Raw genomic sequence first — 21,360 nt, 5'->3', positions numbered from 1 at the left:
ATGTACAAGAATATAACTACTATAATACTGCTTCTATGTACAAGAATATAACTACTATAATACTGCTCCTATGTACAAGAATATAACTACTATAATACCGCTCCTATGTACAAGAATATAACTACTATAATACTGCCCCCTATGTACAAGAATATAACTACTATAATACTGCCTCCTATGTACAGGAATATAACTACTATAATACTGCTCCTATGTACAAGAATATAACTACTATAATACTGCCTCCTGTGTACAAGAATATAACTACTATAATACTGCCTCCTATGTACAAGAATATAACTACTATAATACTGCCTCCTATGTACAAGAATATAACTGCTATAATACTACCTCTATATATGCTGATCAATGCTTTCTGCACGCCTTCCGTTCCCGCGACCTGAACTGTTCTGCGCTGCTCACAGAGGACATACAATGTACACACAAACATGTAGCTTTCTCTGATCTTGCAGATCACTATGACAGGAGCAGGTTTTAGGGGTAGGAATGTCTCCCAGGTTGACCAGTATTTGGGTGGTCAGGACATGTATGACTGAAATGAATGATCAGGAGGGTCACATGTGTAATAATAGAACATGAATGATCAGGAAGAGCATATCTGACTGATGCGTGACATGTCGGAATGTGGTTTGTGCAGCTTTAATGGGAAAGGGAGTGTCCTTTAGTTCTAAACAGCAAAGAAAACCAGAGGCGAGGATCACACCTGCACAGTCGGAGTCAAGATAAGGACCTGACGAACTGCGCCCACCACAGAGGGGACCCTCCACGCCGTCACCAAGCAGCACAATGGTGGATGAACCCAAAATTGAGCTCTTCGTCAAGGTAAAGCATTGACCTCATTCTCTGCAGAGCACAGTACATGCAGACGCCCGCACCCCCATAGGATCACAGCACCGAGCATGCAGACTTGCAGTATTATTCTAGAGCAGGCATCCTTTAAACTGCGGCTCTCCAGCTGTTGTAAAACTACAACTCCCACAATGCCCTGCTGTAGGCTGTTCGGGCATGCTGGGAGTTGTAGTTTTGCAACAGCTGGAGGGTCGCAGTTTGAGGATGCCTGTTCTAGAGGATTGCAGTTTGCTTGTGAGCGGCGTCCTACAACTTGGGCTTGCCTCTGACCCAGCCAGAAGTCATCTTGATGATTACATTAAACATAAGGCTATTGCAAATCAGCAGAAAATAATATCCAGTTACCCGTGGAAACTGTCAACAAGTGGCTGTTGATGGATCTGAGCATTGCCGTACATGTCTGTATTTAGTGCTGTAGGTCTAATTTGGCTCATTAATTCTTTCAATACCTCCTGCAGCCTGACTTACGGATACATTAATGCACAATGCGGGTAGGTAAGTGTTCATAGGCTGGTTGTGTGATAATAAATCAGACTGACCCTGGTAAGTCGTGGTGAGATCTGTTAGCAGCACATTGTCTACTTATTGATGGTTTCCATTCAATAACCCTTTTTCATGCTCTATGCAGAGTAAAAACCAACAAAAAATAAGTAAATATTAAATAAAGGTGATTAAGATAAATGACAAAGATGCGGGATTTAGTCTGGGGCTACACAGCGACGGTTGTTATAATGACCGTCTGTGTGTCACACCGCGACAATCGCACCATAGACTACCATTACCAAGAATGTTGTGCAACACGTTGTACCCTTTTGTCAGGCGACTTATTGTAGCCATACCATTAAGCTCCAGTCTGCAGTTTAAAATTGAGCTTTCCCTTAAAAGGGGTCATCCAGTCCCTCAAAATATCTCATACTACAAGTATGATCGTGTCCACCAATGCAGCGGACAACTCTGAGATTACCGCTGGAGGCCACGGTAAAGAGACTGGCAAGGGACCCGAGTAGCAGTGGGACATGAGCGGCGTGGATGGGTAAAGTAAGTCTTCGTATCGGTTTATTATTTTATAGCATTCTAAACTTTTCATAAAAAAAGTGTAAAAGGTACTGGAAAGCTCTTTTAAGACTATATCCAGATTTGTCTGTGTGCAGGGTGATATTCTGTCCAGGTTTATTAGATACAAATAATTCTAAAATGTAGCAACATGTTAATTCATGTGGTAGTATTCTTATTCTCATCATCATTACTCTAATATATCTTTTATTTATAAATATAGAAAATGTCGCACTAGAATGAGATGGGGATTCGGCAGAGGTGCGCCCACTAACAGACAACACCCAGTCTGATAAGAATAAATATATAAAAGAATGGAAGTGGGGCACTCTCTTAAAGTATAGGGATCTTTAATTACACATATCGCAATAAACTAGTAAAACAATCACAGTATAATATCAGCAGTAAAAGAGCAGAAAAGAATATTGATAAAAAAATATAGGTATTAACAATAGTATAAATGATGAAATAAACGGATAAAAATATATTAAATTAAAAAGTATCAATATAGATAAGATCCCAATAAATGTATGGATTTTCTTGGGATAGGTTAATGTTCAGTAATATTCATCCATACACGGTACTCACTCCGGTACCAGTCCTTATAACAGGTATTTGAAAGTTTAAAGGGAACCTGTCACCGGGATTTGGGGTATAGAGCTGAGGAAATGGGTTGCTAGATGGCCGCTAGCACATCCGCAATACCCATTCCCATAGCTCTGTGTGCTTTTATTGTGTAAAAAAAAACAATTTGATACATATGCAGATTAACCTGAGAGGAGTCCTGTCCCTGACTCATCTCACATACAGGACTCATCTCAGGTTAATTTGCATATGTATCAAATCGTTTTTTTTTACATAATAAAAGCACACAGAGCTATGGGAATGGGTATTGCGGATGTGCTAGCGGCCATCTAGCAACCCATGTCCTCAGCTTTATACACAAAATCCCGGTGACAGGTTCCCTTTAAAGTCCCAGGCGTATACAGCTATAGAAGTTTGTTTAAACAAACTTCTATAGCTGTATACGCCTGGGACTTTAAACTTTCAAATACCTGTTATAAGGACTGGTACCGGAGTGAGTACCGTGTATGGATGAATATTACTGAACATTAACCTATCCCAAGAAAATCCATACATTTATTGGGATCTTATCTATATTGATACTTTTGAATTTAATATATTTTTATCCGTTTATTTCATCATTTCATTATTTATACTATTTTATATACTATTGTTAATACCTATATTTTTTTATCAATATTCTTTTCTGCTCTTTTACTGCTGATATTATACTGTGATTATTTTACTAGTGTATTGCGATATGTGTAATTAAAGATCCCTATACTTTAAGAAAGTGCCCCACTTCCATTCTTTTATATCTTTTATTTATAACAACATTAATTTTAGCAAACTTTTCAGTGTTACAAGGTTTTACCAAAATTGTTTTAATCTCCACTGGAAATATTCAGAAAAGTATAATACTGCCCCCTATGTACAAGAATATAACTGCTATAATACTGCTCCTATGTACAAGAATATAACTACTATAATACTGCTCCTATGTACAAGAATATAACTGCTATAATACTGCTCCTATGTACAAGAATATAACTACTATAATACTGCTCCTATGTACAAGAATATAACTACTATAATACTGCCTCCTATGTACAGGAATATAACTACTATAATACTGCTCCTATGTACAAGAATATAACTACTATAATACTGCTATGTACAAGAATATAACTACTATAATACTGCCTCCTATGTACAAGAATATAACTACTATAATACTGCCTCCTATGTACAAGAATATAACTACTATAATACTGCTCCTATGTACAAGAATATAACTACTATAATACTGCCTCCTATGTGCAAGAATATAACTACTATAATACTGCCTCCTATGTGCAAGAATATAACTACTATAATACTGCTCCCATGTACAAGAATATAACTACTATAATACTGCCTCCTATGTACAAGAATATAACTACTATAATACTGCTCCTATGTACAAGAATATACCTACTATAATACTGCTCCTATGTACAAGAATATAACTACTATAATACTGCTCCTATGTACAAGAATATAACTACTATAATACTGCTCCTATGTACAAGAATATAACTACTATAATACTGCCTCCTATGTACAAGAATATACCTACTATAATACTGCCTCCTATGTACAATAATATAACTACTATAATACTGCCTCCTATGTACAGGAATATAACTGCTATAATACTGCTCCTATGTACAGGAATATAACTGCTATAATACTGCCCTCTGTAATATGAACATGTAGAAATCGTTATGAAGACAATTGTATTTCATTAGGGGCAGAATATAGGGACGGTCTCTCTGGGCCAGAACTTCCTGGGGCCCCAGTTCTGGATGTTGTGTTTTTAGTGTCTTATAGATAATTGTAGTTCTGATCCTGCAAATGTCGCCCCTCGTCCCTTTCGTCCGGTGATAATTGGTAGGTGCACTTAGACCTCCTTAACTTCAAAGTTTCGGTAACATACCTTGACTAATTATAAGCTTCAGTCACCTGCAGACCTGCTCAGGGTAACGTCGCGCTGGGTATTGTCTTTAGTAGACAATAAGATCAGCTGTGAACGTGATAACTGCTTCATTTAATGCTCTTAAAAAGGACCTGTACAATTAATAAATTAGTGCCCCAAAAGCAACAGTCAAGGGGGGCTGCAGCACTTCTGATAAATCCAAAAATATCCCCTAGTCAGGAGGTCAATAGGGCAGCATGCAGCAGTAAAATTTCCTGCCAAACTAGGACTCCCGATTCATGACTATTACATTCTGCACTACCAAACATACAGGAGAATACAGCACCACATACCTATTACACCCAGTGACGTCTCCTCTGATGTTCACGTTTTCCTTCCTCACCTTCTCCATTCAAGCCGGACCCCCATGATGACTTCTTTCAGCCTCGTCTCCACAGAGATTGTCGCACAGACATGTCGAGGTTTCTCACAATTCCAACATCCCATCCTGGTGCCCCCACAGATCTGCTGCCATCTCCCATACTGTGCCCGCTGTGCTCCCGAATGCAACCAAATAATCTACTGCAGAAACAGATAGTCCCGCTGAAAATACTTTTACCACATGGATAGTGCCTCCTTCAATAATTATTACTACAGTGCCCTCAAAAATAACTGTGCCCAGAAAATAGCGCCCCTAACAGTAGTAGTGCCATAAACATTGCCAAAAATAATTGTGCTAAGCTGATACTGTGCCAGGGTGCCCACAGCAATAATGCTCCTAAAAGTCCCACCAAAAGTAATAATTCTTTCCCAGAGTGTCCTTAGTAGTAATAGTGCCCCCAATAGTGATAATGCCCCCCAGTATGCTCCAGAGGTAATACTGCCACCATAGTGCCCACAGTAGTCATTATGTTCCACATAGTCTCCCAGTAATAAAGCCCATCATAATGCCCCCAGTAGTAATAAAGCACACCACAGTACCCCCAGTAGTAATAAAGCACACCACAGTACCCCCAGTAGTAATAAGGCACACCACAGTACCCCCAGTAGTAATAAAGCACACCACAGTACCCCCAGTAGTAATAAAGCACACCACAGTACCCCCAGTAGTAATAAAGCACACCACAGTACCCCCAGTAGTAATAAGGCACACCACAGTACCCCCAGTAGTAATAAAGCACACCACAGTACCCCCAGTAGTAATAAAGCACACCACAGTACCCCCAGTAGTAATAAAGCACACCACAGTACCCCCAGTAGTAATAAAGCACACCACAGTACCCCCAGTAGTAATAAAGCTCATCATGATGCGACCAGTAGTATGAAAGCCCCTATAGTGTGCCCAATAGTAAAAATGCCCCCTTATGGTGCTGCAGTAGTACTTATGCCCGCTATAGTGCTCCCAGTAGTAATAAAGATCCCATAATATGCCCCAGAAGTAATAATACCTTACTGTAGTGCCCACAGTAGTACTAATGCATGCACCCTCTATTAAGGAGATGCTTATGGTGGTACCTGAGACGTGCCACCAAGGTACCCGGCCTCGGTGGAGTGGAAGCCACTAGCTAGAGTGTCCACTAAGATAGATGGTGGACCTCGATCACTGTCCTGAAGAAGGCGATAATGTGGAGAGGCCCTGGCCCCCTGCAACGAAACATTGCTAGGTGCTAGGACAGTCCCGCGTCCCCCCAGGTTCAGACACACTGCTGTAGACATCTTGTGCGTGCAGAACCCTGTATGTCATACTCAGGAGCGGACCTTGTGCTGCTCTATAGCTCCTCTTCAGCCCTGAGGCAGAGGGATGACGGGTGTATATTGCATAGTCATACTTCTTACTAATTGCCTTTGGGGCCCCAGATATAACCCGTTGAACAACATATGGAGGACATGGCTCTGTACATACATGAGCTGCCCTCCTTGACCACTTTTTCAACCAAAGCTAAAAAATCTATGACAACCCTTCCTCTTCTTTTGCTCCGACATTCAGTGTTGTCATAGGGATATCCTCTGGATCTCAAACTAAATCAATCTAAATGCCCTTGGTGCCGATAGATATCAGTATGGATCCTCACAATATCCCTGCGGAGCACAATGATGGAAGAGTTGTCATAGGCACGGAAGATCTTCCCATCAGGTGCAGAGTAGGTATTTTTTCGCGGCACAATGCGGTTTTCTTGGCGATTACGTATGGCGAATAGGTTGGGGCGGGTTCTCTTGTATAGAACATGAAGACAGAGGGACGTTTGTAACGTGGATTTAGTATATTGGGCTCCTGGGCAGTCTGGTGCAGGCGCAGGGTGTGGCGGTAGTAATTAAAAATGACGCCTCTAATTAAATGAGTCATCTTTGGCAAACAGAAACTCATTGTCCTCAATGTAACGAGCTGGGATTCCTAAAAAAGCACCACTGTACAGACCCCGCTTTCCACCATAGGAGCCCAGACTCCTAATTTGATTGGCCCTAAAGCATGGGCTCAGGGGGGCACCGCGCCCTTCTCTTGCCAACCCTCTATGCCAATTTCTTAACCTAACTCCTTCCCTCCAGCCCTACTGTTAAATACATACTTGGAAAACATTTCATAAGGCGCTACAAAACATACAAGGTAATACACCGCCACATACTGTGCCCACTGTGCTTCCCAATACTATACTGCAGAAACACCGCCATTTCAGTATTCGCCCCGGGCAGCAGAAAGGCTAGGGGCACCCAGTGCATTGTGGGAGATCAGATGACCGGTACACAGTGGCGGCTGACTGATTAGGTCACATGACTGGCAGCGGGGTGGAGACAAACTGATGTCTGTTTCTACGGGCAACCAGCAGAAGTTTGAAACCACCAATGTGTATTAATGCAGGGAAAATGGGAGGGCAAAATAAAATAAAAAAAATTGTAAATGTACTCTTCTTTTTATGCCGATTTATACAGTGAAATGTCAGGATGGTCATTGCGCTTCAAGCTGAATATTTAACCAGTCGGAGCTTTTCTTTTCCAGATGCAGAGCTCCAAAAGCCTTGTATAGCCACAGATTCCAAAGATGAGGTGCTACCACTAGGGGGAGCTCACTGCATATACTGTAAGCTCCTCAGCTCCCCCTGGTGGTGGCTGCAGGCACTCAGAATCTTATCGGCAGGTTAGCTTACCTAAGGTAAAGCGTACCGTCTAGGGTCGACTCTAACCCCAGGGCCTACATACCGGCCTCAGAAAACCTACAGATCAGCATCTTTTGAGACCACATAGCTGCTCTACAAACACTCTATTGCGCTTCCACTGTATGGGCGAGCGAGGCGGATACAAACCCATCTGGTTTGTCTAGTAAATCCTGCTTCTAACCCATCAGTATTTTCTCAATAGTCTTCTCAGAAGGACCAACACCCATGGGTGGGACAAATAGGTGTGAACTAGTTTCTATATGGCGGACGGAAGTTATTTATCTTGTGGGTAAACAATTACACAATGTCTACACCCCAAATATTCCGCCGCCCCCCGAATACTTGTAATTCCTCCGCTCCCTGACAGGAGATTCTTCAGTTTCCATTCTGCCTGCAGGTAGACGCTAGTCAGAGATGCATTGAAATGTATACAATATACACTAAAGACATGTAATATACCTTCACTAGAAATTGTGGTCCCTCGCGGTACTGCTAAAACGGACTTGAGAGGGCGGAGTATGACACTAGAGAATCCCTGTCTTATGCTCCGCCCCCCCAGGCCCTGTGCAAGGCATAACTCCTAATATTACTTTTGTATAGTGTGTTCTTTAAAATAAAAAATCTTACTTTTATAATTATCGAACCCTTATATATTGTTGTATTCTAGTCCAGTGAAGATGGTGAAAGTATTGGATCAAATCCATTCTCGCAACGACTGGCCATGATCTTGATGTCTAAAGGATGCACATTTACACTGAACACTGTGGACATGAAGAGGTGAGTGCAGCAAAGAAGTAAGGAGCAGGGAAGGAGTGCAAAAATTATATTGTTTTAGGACATACAGTAGCAAGAAAAAGTATGTGACCCCTTTGGAATGATCTGGATTTCTGCACAAATTGGTCATAAAATGTGATCTGATCTTCATCTAAGTCATAACAATAGACAATCACAGTCTGCTTAACCTAATAACACACAAAGAGTTAAATGTTACCATGTTTTTATTGAACACACCATGTAAACGTTCACAGAGCAGGTGGAAAAAGTATGTGAACCCTTGGATTTAATAACTGGTTGAACCTCCTTTGGCAGCAATAACTTCACCCAAACGTTTCCTGTAGTTGCAGATCAGACACAACGGTCAGGAGTAATTCTTCACCATTCCTCTTTACAGAACTGTTTCAGTTCAGCAATATTCTTGGGATGTCTGGTGTGAATCTCTTTCTTGAGGTCATGCCACAGCATCTCCATCGGGTTGAGGTCAGGACTCTGACTGGGCCACTCCAGAAGGCGGATTTTCTTCTGTTTAAGCCATTCTGTTGTTGATTTACTTCTATGCTTTGGGTAGTTGTCCTGTTGCAACACCCATCTTCTGTTGAGCTTCAGCTGGTGGACAGATGGCCTTAAGTTCTCCTGCAAAATGTCTTGATAAAACTTAGGAATTCATTTTTCCTTCGATGATAGCAATCCGTCCAGGCCCTGACGCAGCAAAGCAGCCCCAAACCATGATGCCCCCACCACCATACTTCACAGTTGGGATGAGGTTTTGATGTCGGTGTGCTGTGCCTCTTTTTCTCCACACATAGTGTTGTGTGTTTCCTCCAAACAACTCCACTTTGGTTTCATCTGTCCACAGAATATTTTGCCAGTACTGCTGTGGAACATCCAGGTGCTCTTGTGCAAACTGTAAACGTGCAGCAATGTTTTTTTGGACAGCAGTGGCTTCCTCTGTGGTATCCTCCCATGAAATCCATTCTTGTTTAGTGCTTTACGTATCGTAGATTCGCTAACAGGGATGTTAGCATATGCCAGAGACTTTTGTAAGTCTTTAGCTGACACGCTAGGATTCTTCTTCACCTCATTGAGCAGTCTGCGCTGTGCTCTTGCAGTCATCTTTACAGGACGGCCACTCCTAGGGAGAGTAGCAGCAGTGCTGAACGTCCTCCATTTATAGACAATTTGTCTTACCGTGGACTGATGGACAGCAAGGCTTTTGGAGATACTTTTATAACCCTTTCCAGCTTTATGCAAGTCAACAATTCTTAATCGTAGGTCTTCTAAGAGCTCTTTTGTGTGAGGCATCATTCACATCAGGCAATGCTTCTTGTGAAAAGCAAACCCAGAATTGGAGTGTGTTTTTATAGGGCAGCTGTAACCAACACCTCCAATCTCATCTGATTGATTGGACTCAAGTTGGCTGACACCTCACTCCAATTAGCTCTTGGAGATGTCATTAGTCTAGGGGTTCACATACTTTTTCCACCTGCACTGTGAATGTTTACATGGTGTGTTTAATAAAAACATGGTAACATTTAATTCTTTGTGTGTTATTAGTTTAAGCCGACTGTGATCGTCTATTGTTGTGACTTAGATGAAGATCAGATCACATTTTATGACCAATTTGTGCAGAAATCCATATCATTCCAAAGGGTTCACATACTTTTTCTTGCTACTGTATATTTAACAATAAAGCAACTCCAGGTACCAAAACCCTGCTGCAGTAACCTCCTTACTATAATACTGCCCCACCCATATACAAGAATATAACTACTATAATACTGCCTCCTATGTACAAGAATATAACTACTATAATACTGCCTCCTATGTACAAGAATATAACTACTATAATACTGCTCCTATGTACAGGAATATAACTACTATAATACTGCTTCTATGTACAAGAATATAACTACTATAATACTGCTCCTATGTACAAGAATACAACTACTATAATACTGCTCCTATGTACAAGAATATAACTACTATAATACTGCTCCTATGTACAAGAATATAACTACTATAATACTGCTCCTATGTACAAGAATATAACTACTATAATACTGCTCCTATGTACAAGAATATAACTACTATAATACTGCTCCTATGTACAAGAATATAACTACTATAATACTGCTCCTATGTACAAGAATATAACTACTATAATACTGCCTCCTATGTACAAGAATATAACTACTATAATACTGCCTCCTATGTACAAGAATATAACTACTATAATACTGCCTCCTATGTACAAGAATATAACTACTATAATACTGCCTCCTATGTACAAGAATATAACTACTATAATACTGCTCCTATGTGCAAGAATATAACTACTATAATACCACCCGCTATGGAGTAGAATGCAGCTGACAGTCACCGTTGCTCTTTTCTACGCTCAGGGCCCCTGATGTCTTGAAGACCTTGGCTCCGGGGACACAACCTCCATTTCTTATTCACAATAATGAAGTGAAAACAGACGTGAACAAGATTGAAGAGTTTCTGGAGGAGACATTGACTCCTCCGCGGTGAGACGGACGGGGTCTGATATTAGGGCTGTGACGATGGGAGTTCTAGTTTGTCAGTCTGTGGGTTAGGGTCCATTCACACGTCCGCAAATTGCGGATCTGCAAAACTCGGACACCGGCCATGTGCGTTCCGCCTTTTGCAGACCGCACATGGCCAGCACTATAATAGAAATGCCTTTTCTTGTCCGCAGACACGGACAAGAATAGAACATGTTCTATTTTTTTTTGTGGGGCCGTGGACCGGAAGTGCAGATGCGGACTGCACCACAGTATGCTGTCCGCATCTTTTGCGGCCCCATTGAAAATGAATGGGTGCGGAACGGATGCGGACCCATTTTGCGGATGTGTAAATGGACCCTTAGGATAAATGTTGGGGATTATTGTCCAGTACAGTGTGTTGACCACTAGGGGGCTCTTCCTCTATATACACGAGATGCTGATGGGCTTTCTCTTCCCAGTTATCCCAGTATGACTACCAAATACAAGGAATCCAACACGGCTGGGAACGACGTCTTCCAAAAGTTCTCTGCATACATCAAGAACCAATCTGCAGCCCAGGAGGACAGTGAGTACTAAGCATGTAGAACACTGAATGATCCCACCCTTAAAGGGGCTGTCCACATTATCACGTTTGGTCCATGATTACCAGAAGTAATGGAGCTGGGGCCCGCCTCAGCTTGATGGTTGTATTTCACACACTGCCACTGTCGTTCATGTGGTCACACCCACGCTAATGATCCGAATGCCATGAAATATCCCTTTAAGGAGTTATCTTCCATTCTTTCCAGACCTACAGAAGAATTTGCTGCGGTCGCTACTGAAGTTAGACTTTTATATGAAGAACCCCCTACCCCACGAGCTTGCCGCTGACCCCAAAATGGCCGTCTCAAAAAGGAAGTTCCTGGATGGAGACAACCTGACGCTGCCCGACTGCAACCTCCTGCCCAAACTCCACATCATCAATGTAAGCTATAATCCCTGGTTGAGACCATGGACAACTTGTGCTTGCTCTGGGGTTCCCATGGCAACATGACAGGAAGTGCAGGCCCAGTTAATATGTTGATGCTATCATTGGCAACTCCAGAGTGAAGTCTTCATGGGCTTCTTGTCATATGAACAAGTATAGGTCACAAGAGCTGAGGTCACTTGGCAGGAAGTACCTGTAGTGGTTAGTCCCTAGTTGTTGCCACGGTAACCCCCCTGAGCAAGCACAAATCCTACAAGATTGTAGCATATTAAATGCAGCTCTGCTTGCCACCCGGCCAGTAACTCAACGGCCAAGCCGGTAATTTACTGCCCCAATAATAATTGCAAGTATTTTCCTGTAAGGACTGTTACTAAATAGCGCAGTATAATGGGGGCATTATTAATTCTGGGGAGCACTAATTGGGGCATTAATATTAATGGGGGCGCTAATGGGGGAATTAATAATTCTGGGGGCACTAATGGGAGCATTAATTCTGGGGAGCACTAATTGGGGCATTAATATTAATGGGGGGACTAATTAGGGCATTAATATTAATAGGGGGCACTAATGGGAGCATTAATATTACTGGGGGTCTCTTATGGGGGCACTTAATTCTGGAGGGCACTAATGGGGGCATTATTAATTCTGGTGGGCACTAGTGTTGGGGGAGCATGCTCGGCCGAACACCATTTTGACTTGATCATTGCGATGCTCGGCACATATTCGGCCGAACACCGCGTGTGCTCGAGCGCGATGCTCGCGTCTCCTCCCCGCACGTTTGTTGCCTGCTACGCAGCCAATAACTGTGCAGGGAAGTACTGGCAGTCACTGTAATGCCGTAGCCATGTTGGTTACTGGCATTACAGTGATTGGCTAGCTGGAACATGTCATCGGGTGCTATATAGCACCCAATGACACCTGGTTCGGCTCAGTCTTATTCAGGGAGAGCTGCAGCAGATGGACAGAGAGTGTAGGGACAGGAATTGTTTAGTGTTGAAAGGTGTTAGAGACCCAGAAGTCCTTTTAAGGACTATTGTTTTATCTGGCTGCAATGTATATTATTATCGCAACCTGCGCTAAATTGCGTGCAATTGTTTGGCCCGCTGCTGACAGTGACGCAACCTCTTCTACATCTGTTGTGTTACATTTGCAAATCCTAAATATCTGTGACATTGAGCGCAATTGTTTGGCCGCTGCTGACAGCGACATCACCAGCGCTACATCTCTTGTATAATGTTTGCGCATCCTAAATATCTGTGACATTCAGTGTCATTTATTTGCGCATACACTTACAAAACCTGCGCTACTGTACGTGTGACATACTTGCAAGCATATATACCATTTAATATGCTCAAGGTGAGCAGTAAGGGACGGGGAAGTGGCCGTGCTGCTGATGGTGCACGCAGAGGCCGTGGCCCTTGGCGCGGTGAAACTGTGCCCGCTGCCAGAACACAAGAAACACACTCATCCACAATACCTAGCTTCATGTCCCAGTCTGCAGGGCGGCGCAGGACACTACTCTGGAAGTCAGACCAGTGCGACCAGGTGGTCGGTTGGATTGCAGCAGATAATGCTTCCAGTCGGTTAAGCACCATCCTGTCTTCCACAAAGTCCAGTCTCAGTAGCCAAGAGTCTGGTTAACAGAATCCTCACCCTGATCCTCCTTCCTCCCACCATGGAGAGTCTTGGCAAACAAGTGATCCCACACGCTGATATTCCAAGGAGCTCTTCTCATCGCCATTCCTTGATTTGGGCCTCTCGCTAAGCCCGCTTAAAGAGGGACATGAGGAGATCTTGTGCGCTGATTCCCAAACTCTTGAGCATCCACAGTCAGAAAAAGATGACGGTGGGGAACGGCAATTAGTGTTTCACGAGGTGGATGATGAGGATGATGAGACACAGTTGCCAATAAATCAATGCCAATTAGTGTCTCAAGAGGTGGATGATGATGATGAGACACAGTTGTCAATAAGTGAGGTTCTTGTTAGGTCAACAAGTCAGGAGGATGAGCAGAGTGAGGAAGTGGTAGAGGAGGTGGTGGACAATGAAATCACTGACCCAACCTGGGAAGGTGGCAAGTCGAGCGAGGACAGCAGTACAGAGGGGGAGGGATCCGCAGCGCTGGAAGAGGCAGTGGGGTGGCAAAAAGGGAGCAGGCGAGCCACACCAAACAGGCCTGCAACTGTTCCCCGGAGCACACCCTTGCGGCAATCTCCCTTGCCAAGGCATAGGTGTTCCGCAGTCTGGCGCTTTTTTGAGGAAAGTGCGGACGATAAAAGAATTGTCATTTTCAACCTGTGCCGTACCAAAATGAGCCGGGGTGTGAACAATAGCAACCTCACCACCACCAGCATGATCCGCTACATGGCATCAAAGTATCCAAATAGGTGGGCCAAACGCCTGGGTCCACAACCAGTGTCTGTGGGTCACACCACTGCCTCCTTCTTCCCCTGTGTTGCATGCTGGCGAATCCCATGTCCAAGACGCAGGCCCGGATGCCTCCCGCCCTGCACCTGGACCTTCGCGAGCACCATCAGCGACCACATCCACTTCTGTGTCCCAGCGCAGGGTAAAGATGTCCATACCCCAGGCCTTTGAACGAAAGCGCAAATAGCCAAACAGGCCATAGCACTAAATGCGCACCTTTCCAAATTGCTGGCCCTGGAAATGTTGCCATTTAGGCTTGTGGACACTGAGGCCTTCCGCAGCCTGATGTCGGTGGCCGTCCCTCGTTACGCAGTCCCCAGCCGCCACTATTTTTCCCGGTGTGCCGTCCCCGCCTTACACCAGCATGTGTCCCGTAACATCACACGTGCCCTGACCAACGCAGTTATTGGGAAGGTCCACTTAACCACGGACACATGGACAAGTGCTTTTGGCCAGGGACGCTACATTTCCCTGACGGCACACTGGGTTAACGTTGGGGAGGCCGTGAGCGAGTCGTACCCTGGGATGGCACAGGTGCTACCGATGACAAAGATTGCGCTCCCTACTTCCATCAGGATTTCCGCCGCCACGTACACTAGTGGCTACAAACCTCCCCCCCCTCCCCCTTCTCCACTTCTGAATTCTCATCTTACAGCACTAGTCAGCCATCAGTCAGTAGCTGGAAGCAGTGTAGCACTGCAGTGGGGAAGCGGCAACAGGCCGTGCTGAAACTAATGTGACAAACTTAGGTGACAAAGAGCACACCGCCGCAGAGCTGTGGCAGGGTATAAGGGACCGGACTGAGCTGTGGCTCTCTCCACTCAACCTAGAACCAGGCATGGTTGTGTCTGATAATGGCCATAACTTGGTGGCGGCTTTGGAGCTCGGCAAGCTCACACACATACCATGCCTAGCCCACGTGTTCAACTTAGTGGTTCAGTGGTTTCTCGAAACCTACCCCAATTTGCCTGAGCTACTGGTGAAGGTGCGCCGTGTGTGTGCCCATTTCCGAAAGTCATCTACAGCTGCCGCCGGTCTGACAACGCTGCAGCAGCGCTTGCAATTGCCAGCTCACCGACTGTTGTGCGACGTGAGCACACGCTGGAACTCCACGTTCCACATGTTGGCCAGGCTTTGTGAGCAGCAGAGGGCAGTAGTGGAATACCAGCTGCAACATGGTCGTCACCTTTCCAGTCAGCTTCCGCTATTCACAAGCGAGGAGTGGGCATGGATGTCTGACCTCTGTGAGGTTTTACGCAACTTTGAGGAATCAACACAGATGATGAGCGGCGATAACGCGATTATCAGCGTCACCATCCCACTTCTGTGTCTACTGAAACGCTCACTGCTCACAATGAAGGCGGACGCTTTGCATGTGGAAGGGGTGGAAATGGGGGAAGACAGTACACAGGGTGATAGCCAGACCACCCTCAGTTCATCTTCTCAGCCCGAATTGGATGATGATGAGGAGGAGCAGGAGACGATTGCCTCCGCTACAGAGGGTAGTACCCACAGCAGGTTTATTCCATCTGTTCAACGTGGATGGGCCAAAGAGGATGAGGAGATTGAGAGTCATCCTCCTGATGAGGACAGTGAAGTCTTGCCTGTTGGGACTCTGGCACACATGGCTGACTTTGTCAGGCTGCCTTTCCCGTGACCCTCGCGTTATACGCATTTTGGTCAACACCGATGGGTGTTCACCCTTCTCGACCCCCGCTACAAAGAGAACTTCTCATCTCTCATTCCTGTGGTGAAGAGGACGAGCAAAATGGTGCAATACCAGAAGGTCCTTGTGGAAAAATTGCACCAAAATTTCCAGCTGACAACGCTGGCGGCAGAGTCTGTAGTTCCTTGGGCAACCGAGGAGGGGAGACGAGGGGAACACACAGCAGTTCCTGGGACAGTTTCATGACACCCCGCCAGCACCCTCACCCTGATGCGCGGCCTAGTGTCACAAGGAGAGAAAAGTTTTGGAAGATGGTGAAGGAGTACGTAGCAGACCATGTCAGCATCCTCAGTGATCCCTCAGTGCCTTACAACTACTGGGTGTCCAAGCTGGACACGTGGCACGAACTGGCGCTCTACGCCTTGGAGGTGCTTTCCTGCCCTGCCACCAGCATTATGTCTGAGCGGGTATTTAGTGCTGCTGGGGGCATTATAACTGATAAGCGCATCCGCCTGTCAACTGAAAATGCTGACAGGTTGACTCTTATCAAAATGAACAAGGCCTGGATTGCCCCTGACTTCTCTACTCCACCAGAGGAAAGCAGCCGAACATAAAGGCACTTTACATGTGTTGTTTAATGTACTGAATACACTGTATTCCCTGCACCCCTTCCACCACAAACAAGGGTATATGGTTCAATCTCCCTTTTCTCGTCCTCCTCCTCAATCATATCAACATGCTTATTAGGCTGCCCTCGCCCCTAATGTTTTAGAGGGTCACCAGCAGGCCCTCGCTCCTAATGTTTTAGAGGGTCACCAGCAGGCCCTCGCTCCTAATGTTTTAGAGGGTCACCAGCAGCAGACCGTCACCCCTAATGTTTTAGAGGGTCACCAGCAGGCCCTCACTCCTAATGTTTTAGAGGGTCACCAGCAGGCCCTCGCTCCTAATGTTTTAGAGGGTCACCAGCAGCAGGCCCTCGCTCCTAATGTTTTAGAGGGTCACCAGCAGCAGGCCCTCGCTCCTAATGTTTGAGGGTCACCAGCAGGCCCTCACTCCTAATGTTTTAGAGGGTCACCAGCAGGCCCTCACTCCTAATGTTTTAGAGGGTCACCAGCAGGCCCTCGCTCCTAATGTTTTAGAGGGTCACCAGCAGGCCCTCGCTCCTAATGTTTTAGAGGGTCACCAGCAGCAGACCGTCACCCCTAATGTTTTAGAGGGTCACCAGCAGGCCCTCACTCCTAATGTTTTAGAGGGTCACCAGCAGGCCCTCGCTCCTAATGTTTTAGAGGGTCACCAGCAGCAGGCCCTCGCTCCTAATGTTTTAGAGGGTCACCAGCAGCAGGCCCTCGCTCCTAATGTTTTAGAGGGTCACCAGCAGGCCCTCACTCCTAATGTTTTAGAGGGTCACCAGCAGGCCCTCACTCCTAATGTTTTAGAGGGTCACCAGCAGGCCCTCGCTCCTAATGTTTTAGAGGGTCACCAGCAGGCCCTCACTCCTAATGTTTTAGAGGGTCACCAGCAGGCCCTCACTCCTAATGTTTTAGAGGGTCACCAGCAGGCCCTCGCTCCTAATGTTTTAGAGGGTCACCAGCAGGCCCTCGCTCCTAATGTTTTAGAGGGTCACCAGCAGGCCCTCGCTCCTAATGTTTTAGAGGGTCACCAGCAGCAGACCGTCACCCCTAATGTTTTAGAGGGTCACCAGCAGGCCCTCGCCCCTAATGTTTTTGAGGGTCACCAGCAGCAGGCCCTCGCCCCTAATGTTTTAGAGGGTCACCAGCAGGCCATCAATCATAATTTTTCAAGGCTGCATATGATGCCCTCCTTTATGTGTAATAAAGGGTGTATTGGAGCGCCGGTTCCTTGTAATTTTTGGCAGCCCTTTCCCTTAGTGCATAGGCTTTATGAGTGCAGGAGTTCCACTACCTGAACCATTGTACCACAATGTGAATGAGCCCCTCCTTTATTTGATATACAGGTTGTATCGGAGTGCCTCTTCCTTGTCATTTTTGGCAGCACTTGCACTTTATATACAAGTAAATATACAGGAAAGAATGTTTCCTAACAATTTTTCCTCTAAAATCGATTTTATCTTCGGTTTTGTGCGTATTAGTGTCAGTCTGTAATAATGGCGTACTACTCAGACAACATCGTTCCCAGCAGCGACCTGGGAGTCCAAGATGCATCCAGACATCCTCCCCATGCTGTCCCCGAACCATTCCGGTGGTGTTTCCATCACTGTCTGACCTTTTCGTGTAAATCAGACGCCCTCCCCTCCTCAGAGCAGGGGCTGCCTGGTTTAATGCTTGGGGTCTCCCAGTGACTTCCATTGTGCTCTGTAGAGCCCCCGATGTGTTCTACTCGAGCAGCAGAGCACTTCGGTGCTCGATCAACACTAGTGGGCACTAATGGAGGCATTAATATTACTGAGGGGCACTAATAGGGCTGGTATTTTTTTGTTGGGAAAGATGGCAACCCTGCTCCCGGATAGGTAGTCACTCGGCTTTCCTGGAGTCCTGAACAGTATGTTTGCCTATACTTGTGCAATGAAACTAGGCAGATTTGCCTTTCAGGAGTCTAGGAAAGATAAAGGCGGGTTGTTCCAGGGACAGCGCCACACCTGTCCACAGGTTGTGTCTGGTATTACTACTCAACTCCATTGAAGTGAATGGAGGGTGAGCTGTAATAGCACACACAACCTGTGGACAGGTGAGGCGCCGTGTTTGGAAGACAGCAGCCATGTTTTTCTGAACCTGGACAAACCCTTTAATGGCAGCAGATTTTATTTTATTTTTTCTACCGCAGGTTGTATGCAGACACTACCGCAAATTTGAGATCCCCAAAGACCTGCAGGGCGTCTCCCGCTACCTCCAGCATGCTGAGGATCTGAAGGCTTTCAAGTACACCTGCCCCAACCCCAGCGAGATCATCCTCTTCTACCGGGATGTGGTCCGGAAAATGCCCTAGGCCCTGCAGTATGACGCCATGTGAGCCTTCCTTCTGTGCGGAATCTGCACAAAATACACCACCATTGAGACTTGAGTGAAAACAGTGTGACAGCTCACAGGACACACCCGTCAGATGAACTGTTAGCCTGGGGTATGTGCACTCCGGGGGTACCCGCCCTGCTTTTACAAGAACCCATCTATTCTACCGTTCTAGTGAAACAAGTGTATTCTAATTTTAGAACTCTGTATTGCTTTGCCCCTCTATTATTCCTCCTGGAAATATATGAATGAATTGAGTATTATTGCGACTATCCACATGGCAAGCCCATACACTGTCTGATGCTGCCATTACAAGGACACACCCAATTGACAAGGGGAATGGTAACGCCCTGGTTATCGATTTATTCATAAATATCCAGGAGGAGTGACAGAAGAACAATGCATAATAAAAAATAAAAAAAAACGTAAAAAAAAGTCATTTATTTTATTGAAAAATATTAATTCATTAAATACAGTTCCATTAAACAAAATATGAAAACATTAATATTTTTCACGCTTGACGACGGCCATTTTGTGGTCATCAGACCTACTTCTCAGAATGGCTGCCAGCAGGCACATTAAAAGGTCATTCATTATCTGAGCCTTTCCGTCCACACCTTAAGCGCTGTGACAGCAGCCGTTTTGTTCCTTTACGTTGAAAAGAAGTCACCGGGCACTGAAATACGGACCAGCAAATTTACTGCATTACAAGATGGCCGCTGTCGCTAAACCACACCGATTCCGATTCACCCTGGACATTTAAAGCCATTTAATAGGGGCTTCATATATAAAAAAAAAATGGAAGACCTGAACCACATGGGCGGTTTTTAGGCTTTGCAAAGATCCGCTGTCGTAAACATGTCACTATGGCGAACAGTATTATGGAAGTCGCCAGGGCCTTTAAAAAATATTTATATATTTTTCTTCACATTGTGCATTGATGTAAAATGTATTTAACTTGCTGAAAAGTCCAATTGTAAATAAATACGTTTTAAAACAAAGTCATGTGACCGTGCCACGGAACGACCAAATGACATGAAGATGGATGTGGAGACGTGGAATCCTATTGTAGTGGCGCAGAGTCACCCGGAGGTGGCAGTGTTCAAATTGGTAACTGCAGACGTCCTAACTAGGCCACAGAACATGTAGTTGCTAGGGCTGCCCATGGCAACCAATCAGGATCCAGCTATAATTTTGTCCAGCACAAGTTAGAGAATGAAAGAAGCAATGTGATTGGCTGCTCAGGACATCCCCCTCCATTTTATGTCTGCAGTCCTCGTTTCCTCACAGGAAAGTTGGCAGCCATTTTGTATATAACCTTGTGTTCCCATGAAGGATTCTTTTAATCCATTCGCTGTTTCTTCCAGTTCTGCCATGTTTTATAGTAAATGTGGAAAATTTAGCCACGACGAAAGCCTCAGATAACTGTCTGCCTACAGTTCTCAAGCCGTTACCATGGTAACTGCATTACATTCCCCTTCTAGGCGCAGTGTCTCCATCGCCATGATCTTGCGATAGTCATGTGATAACGTAGTGCTGCCTCCATATTTACAATCGCAGTCTTCACCCTAAGGCCTCATGCACACGAACGTTTTTTTTCACGGTCCGCAAAAACAGGGTCCGTAGGTCCGTGATCCGTGACCGTTTTTTCGTCCGTGGGTCTTCCTTGATTTTTGGCGGATCCACGGACATGAAAAAAAAAGTCATTTTGGTGTCCGCCTGGCCGTGCGGAGCCAAACGGATCCGTCCTGAATTACAATGCAAGTCAATAGGGACGGATCCGTTTGACGTTGACACAATATGGTGCCATTTTAAACGGATCCGTCCCCATTGACTTTCAATGTAAAGTCTGGAGTCCCTTTTATACCATCGGATCGGAGTTTTCTCCAATCCGATGGTATATTTTAACTTGAAGCGTCCCCATCACCATGGGAACGCCTCTATGTTAGAATATACTGTCGGATATGAGTTAGATCGTGAAACCTCATTTCCGACAGTATATTCTAACACAGAGGCGTTCCCATGGTGATGGGGACGCTTCTAGTTAAAATATACTACAAACTGTGTACATGACTGCCCCCTGCTGCCTAGCAGCATCCGATCTCTTACAGGGGGCCGTGATCAGCACAATTAACCCCTCAGGTGCCGCACCTGAAGGGGTTAATTGTACTATCATATCCCCCTGTAAGAGATCAGGGCTGCCAGGCAGCAGGGGGCAGACCCCCCCCCCTCCCCAGTTTGAATATCATTGGTGGCCAGTGCGGCCCCCCCCCCCCCCCCCCTTCCTCCCTCCATTGTAATAAATCGTTGGTGGCACAGTGTGCGCCCCCCCCCTCCCTCCCTCCATTGTAATAATTCGTTGGTGGCACAGTGTGCCCCCTCCCCGCCCCCCCTTCCTCCCTCTATTGTAATAATTCG

At 45.3% G+C, this 21,360-nt stretch overlaps 1 protein-coding gene across 1 annotated transcript; it reads left to right on the top strand.

The window, feature by feature from the left end:
- Nucleotides 1-691: 691 nt before the first annotated feature.
- Nucleotides 692-19,721, top strand: CLIC3 (chloride intracellular channel 3). The gene is made up of 6 exons (XM_040404856.1): nt 692-843; nt 8,261-8,370; nt 10,773-10,898; nt 11,357-11,463; nt 11,687-11,862; nt 18,761-19,721. The coding sequence occupies exons 1-6, from the start codon at nt 808-810 to the stop codon at nt 18,920-18,922; spliced, it is 717 nt and encodes a 238-aa protein (XP_040260790.1). The 5' UTR covers nt 692-807; the 3' UTR covers nt 18,923-19,721.
- Nucleotides 19,722-21,360: the final 1,639 nt, after the last annotated feature.

Source organism: Bufo bufo, chromosome 8, assembly GCF_905171765.1.
Source record: "Bufo bufo chromosome 8, aBufBuf1.1, whole genome shotgun sequence".
Lineage (NCBI taxonomy): Eukaryota > Metazoa > Chordata > Amphibia > Anura > Bufonidae > Bufo > Bufo bufo.
The sequence above is the reverse complement of the archived record's forward strand: the minus strand, read 5'-3'. Positions and strand labels throughout refer to the sequence as shown.

Excerpts from the sequence above, each read along its gene's own strand:
- CLIC3 (XM_040404856.1), top strand. The coding sequence starts at position 808 with ATGGTGGATGAACCCAAAATTGAGCTCTTCGTCAAG. Across the intron at positions 8,371-10,772 it reads AACACTGTGGACATGAAGAG|GGCCCCTGATGTCTTGAAGA; the intron begins GTGAGTGCAGCA and ends TTCTACGCTCAG. Across the intron at positions 11,863-18,760 it reads CCAAACTCCACATCATCAAT|GTTGTATGCAGACACTACCG; the intron begins GTAAGCTATAAT and ends TTTCTACCGCAG.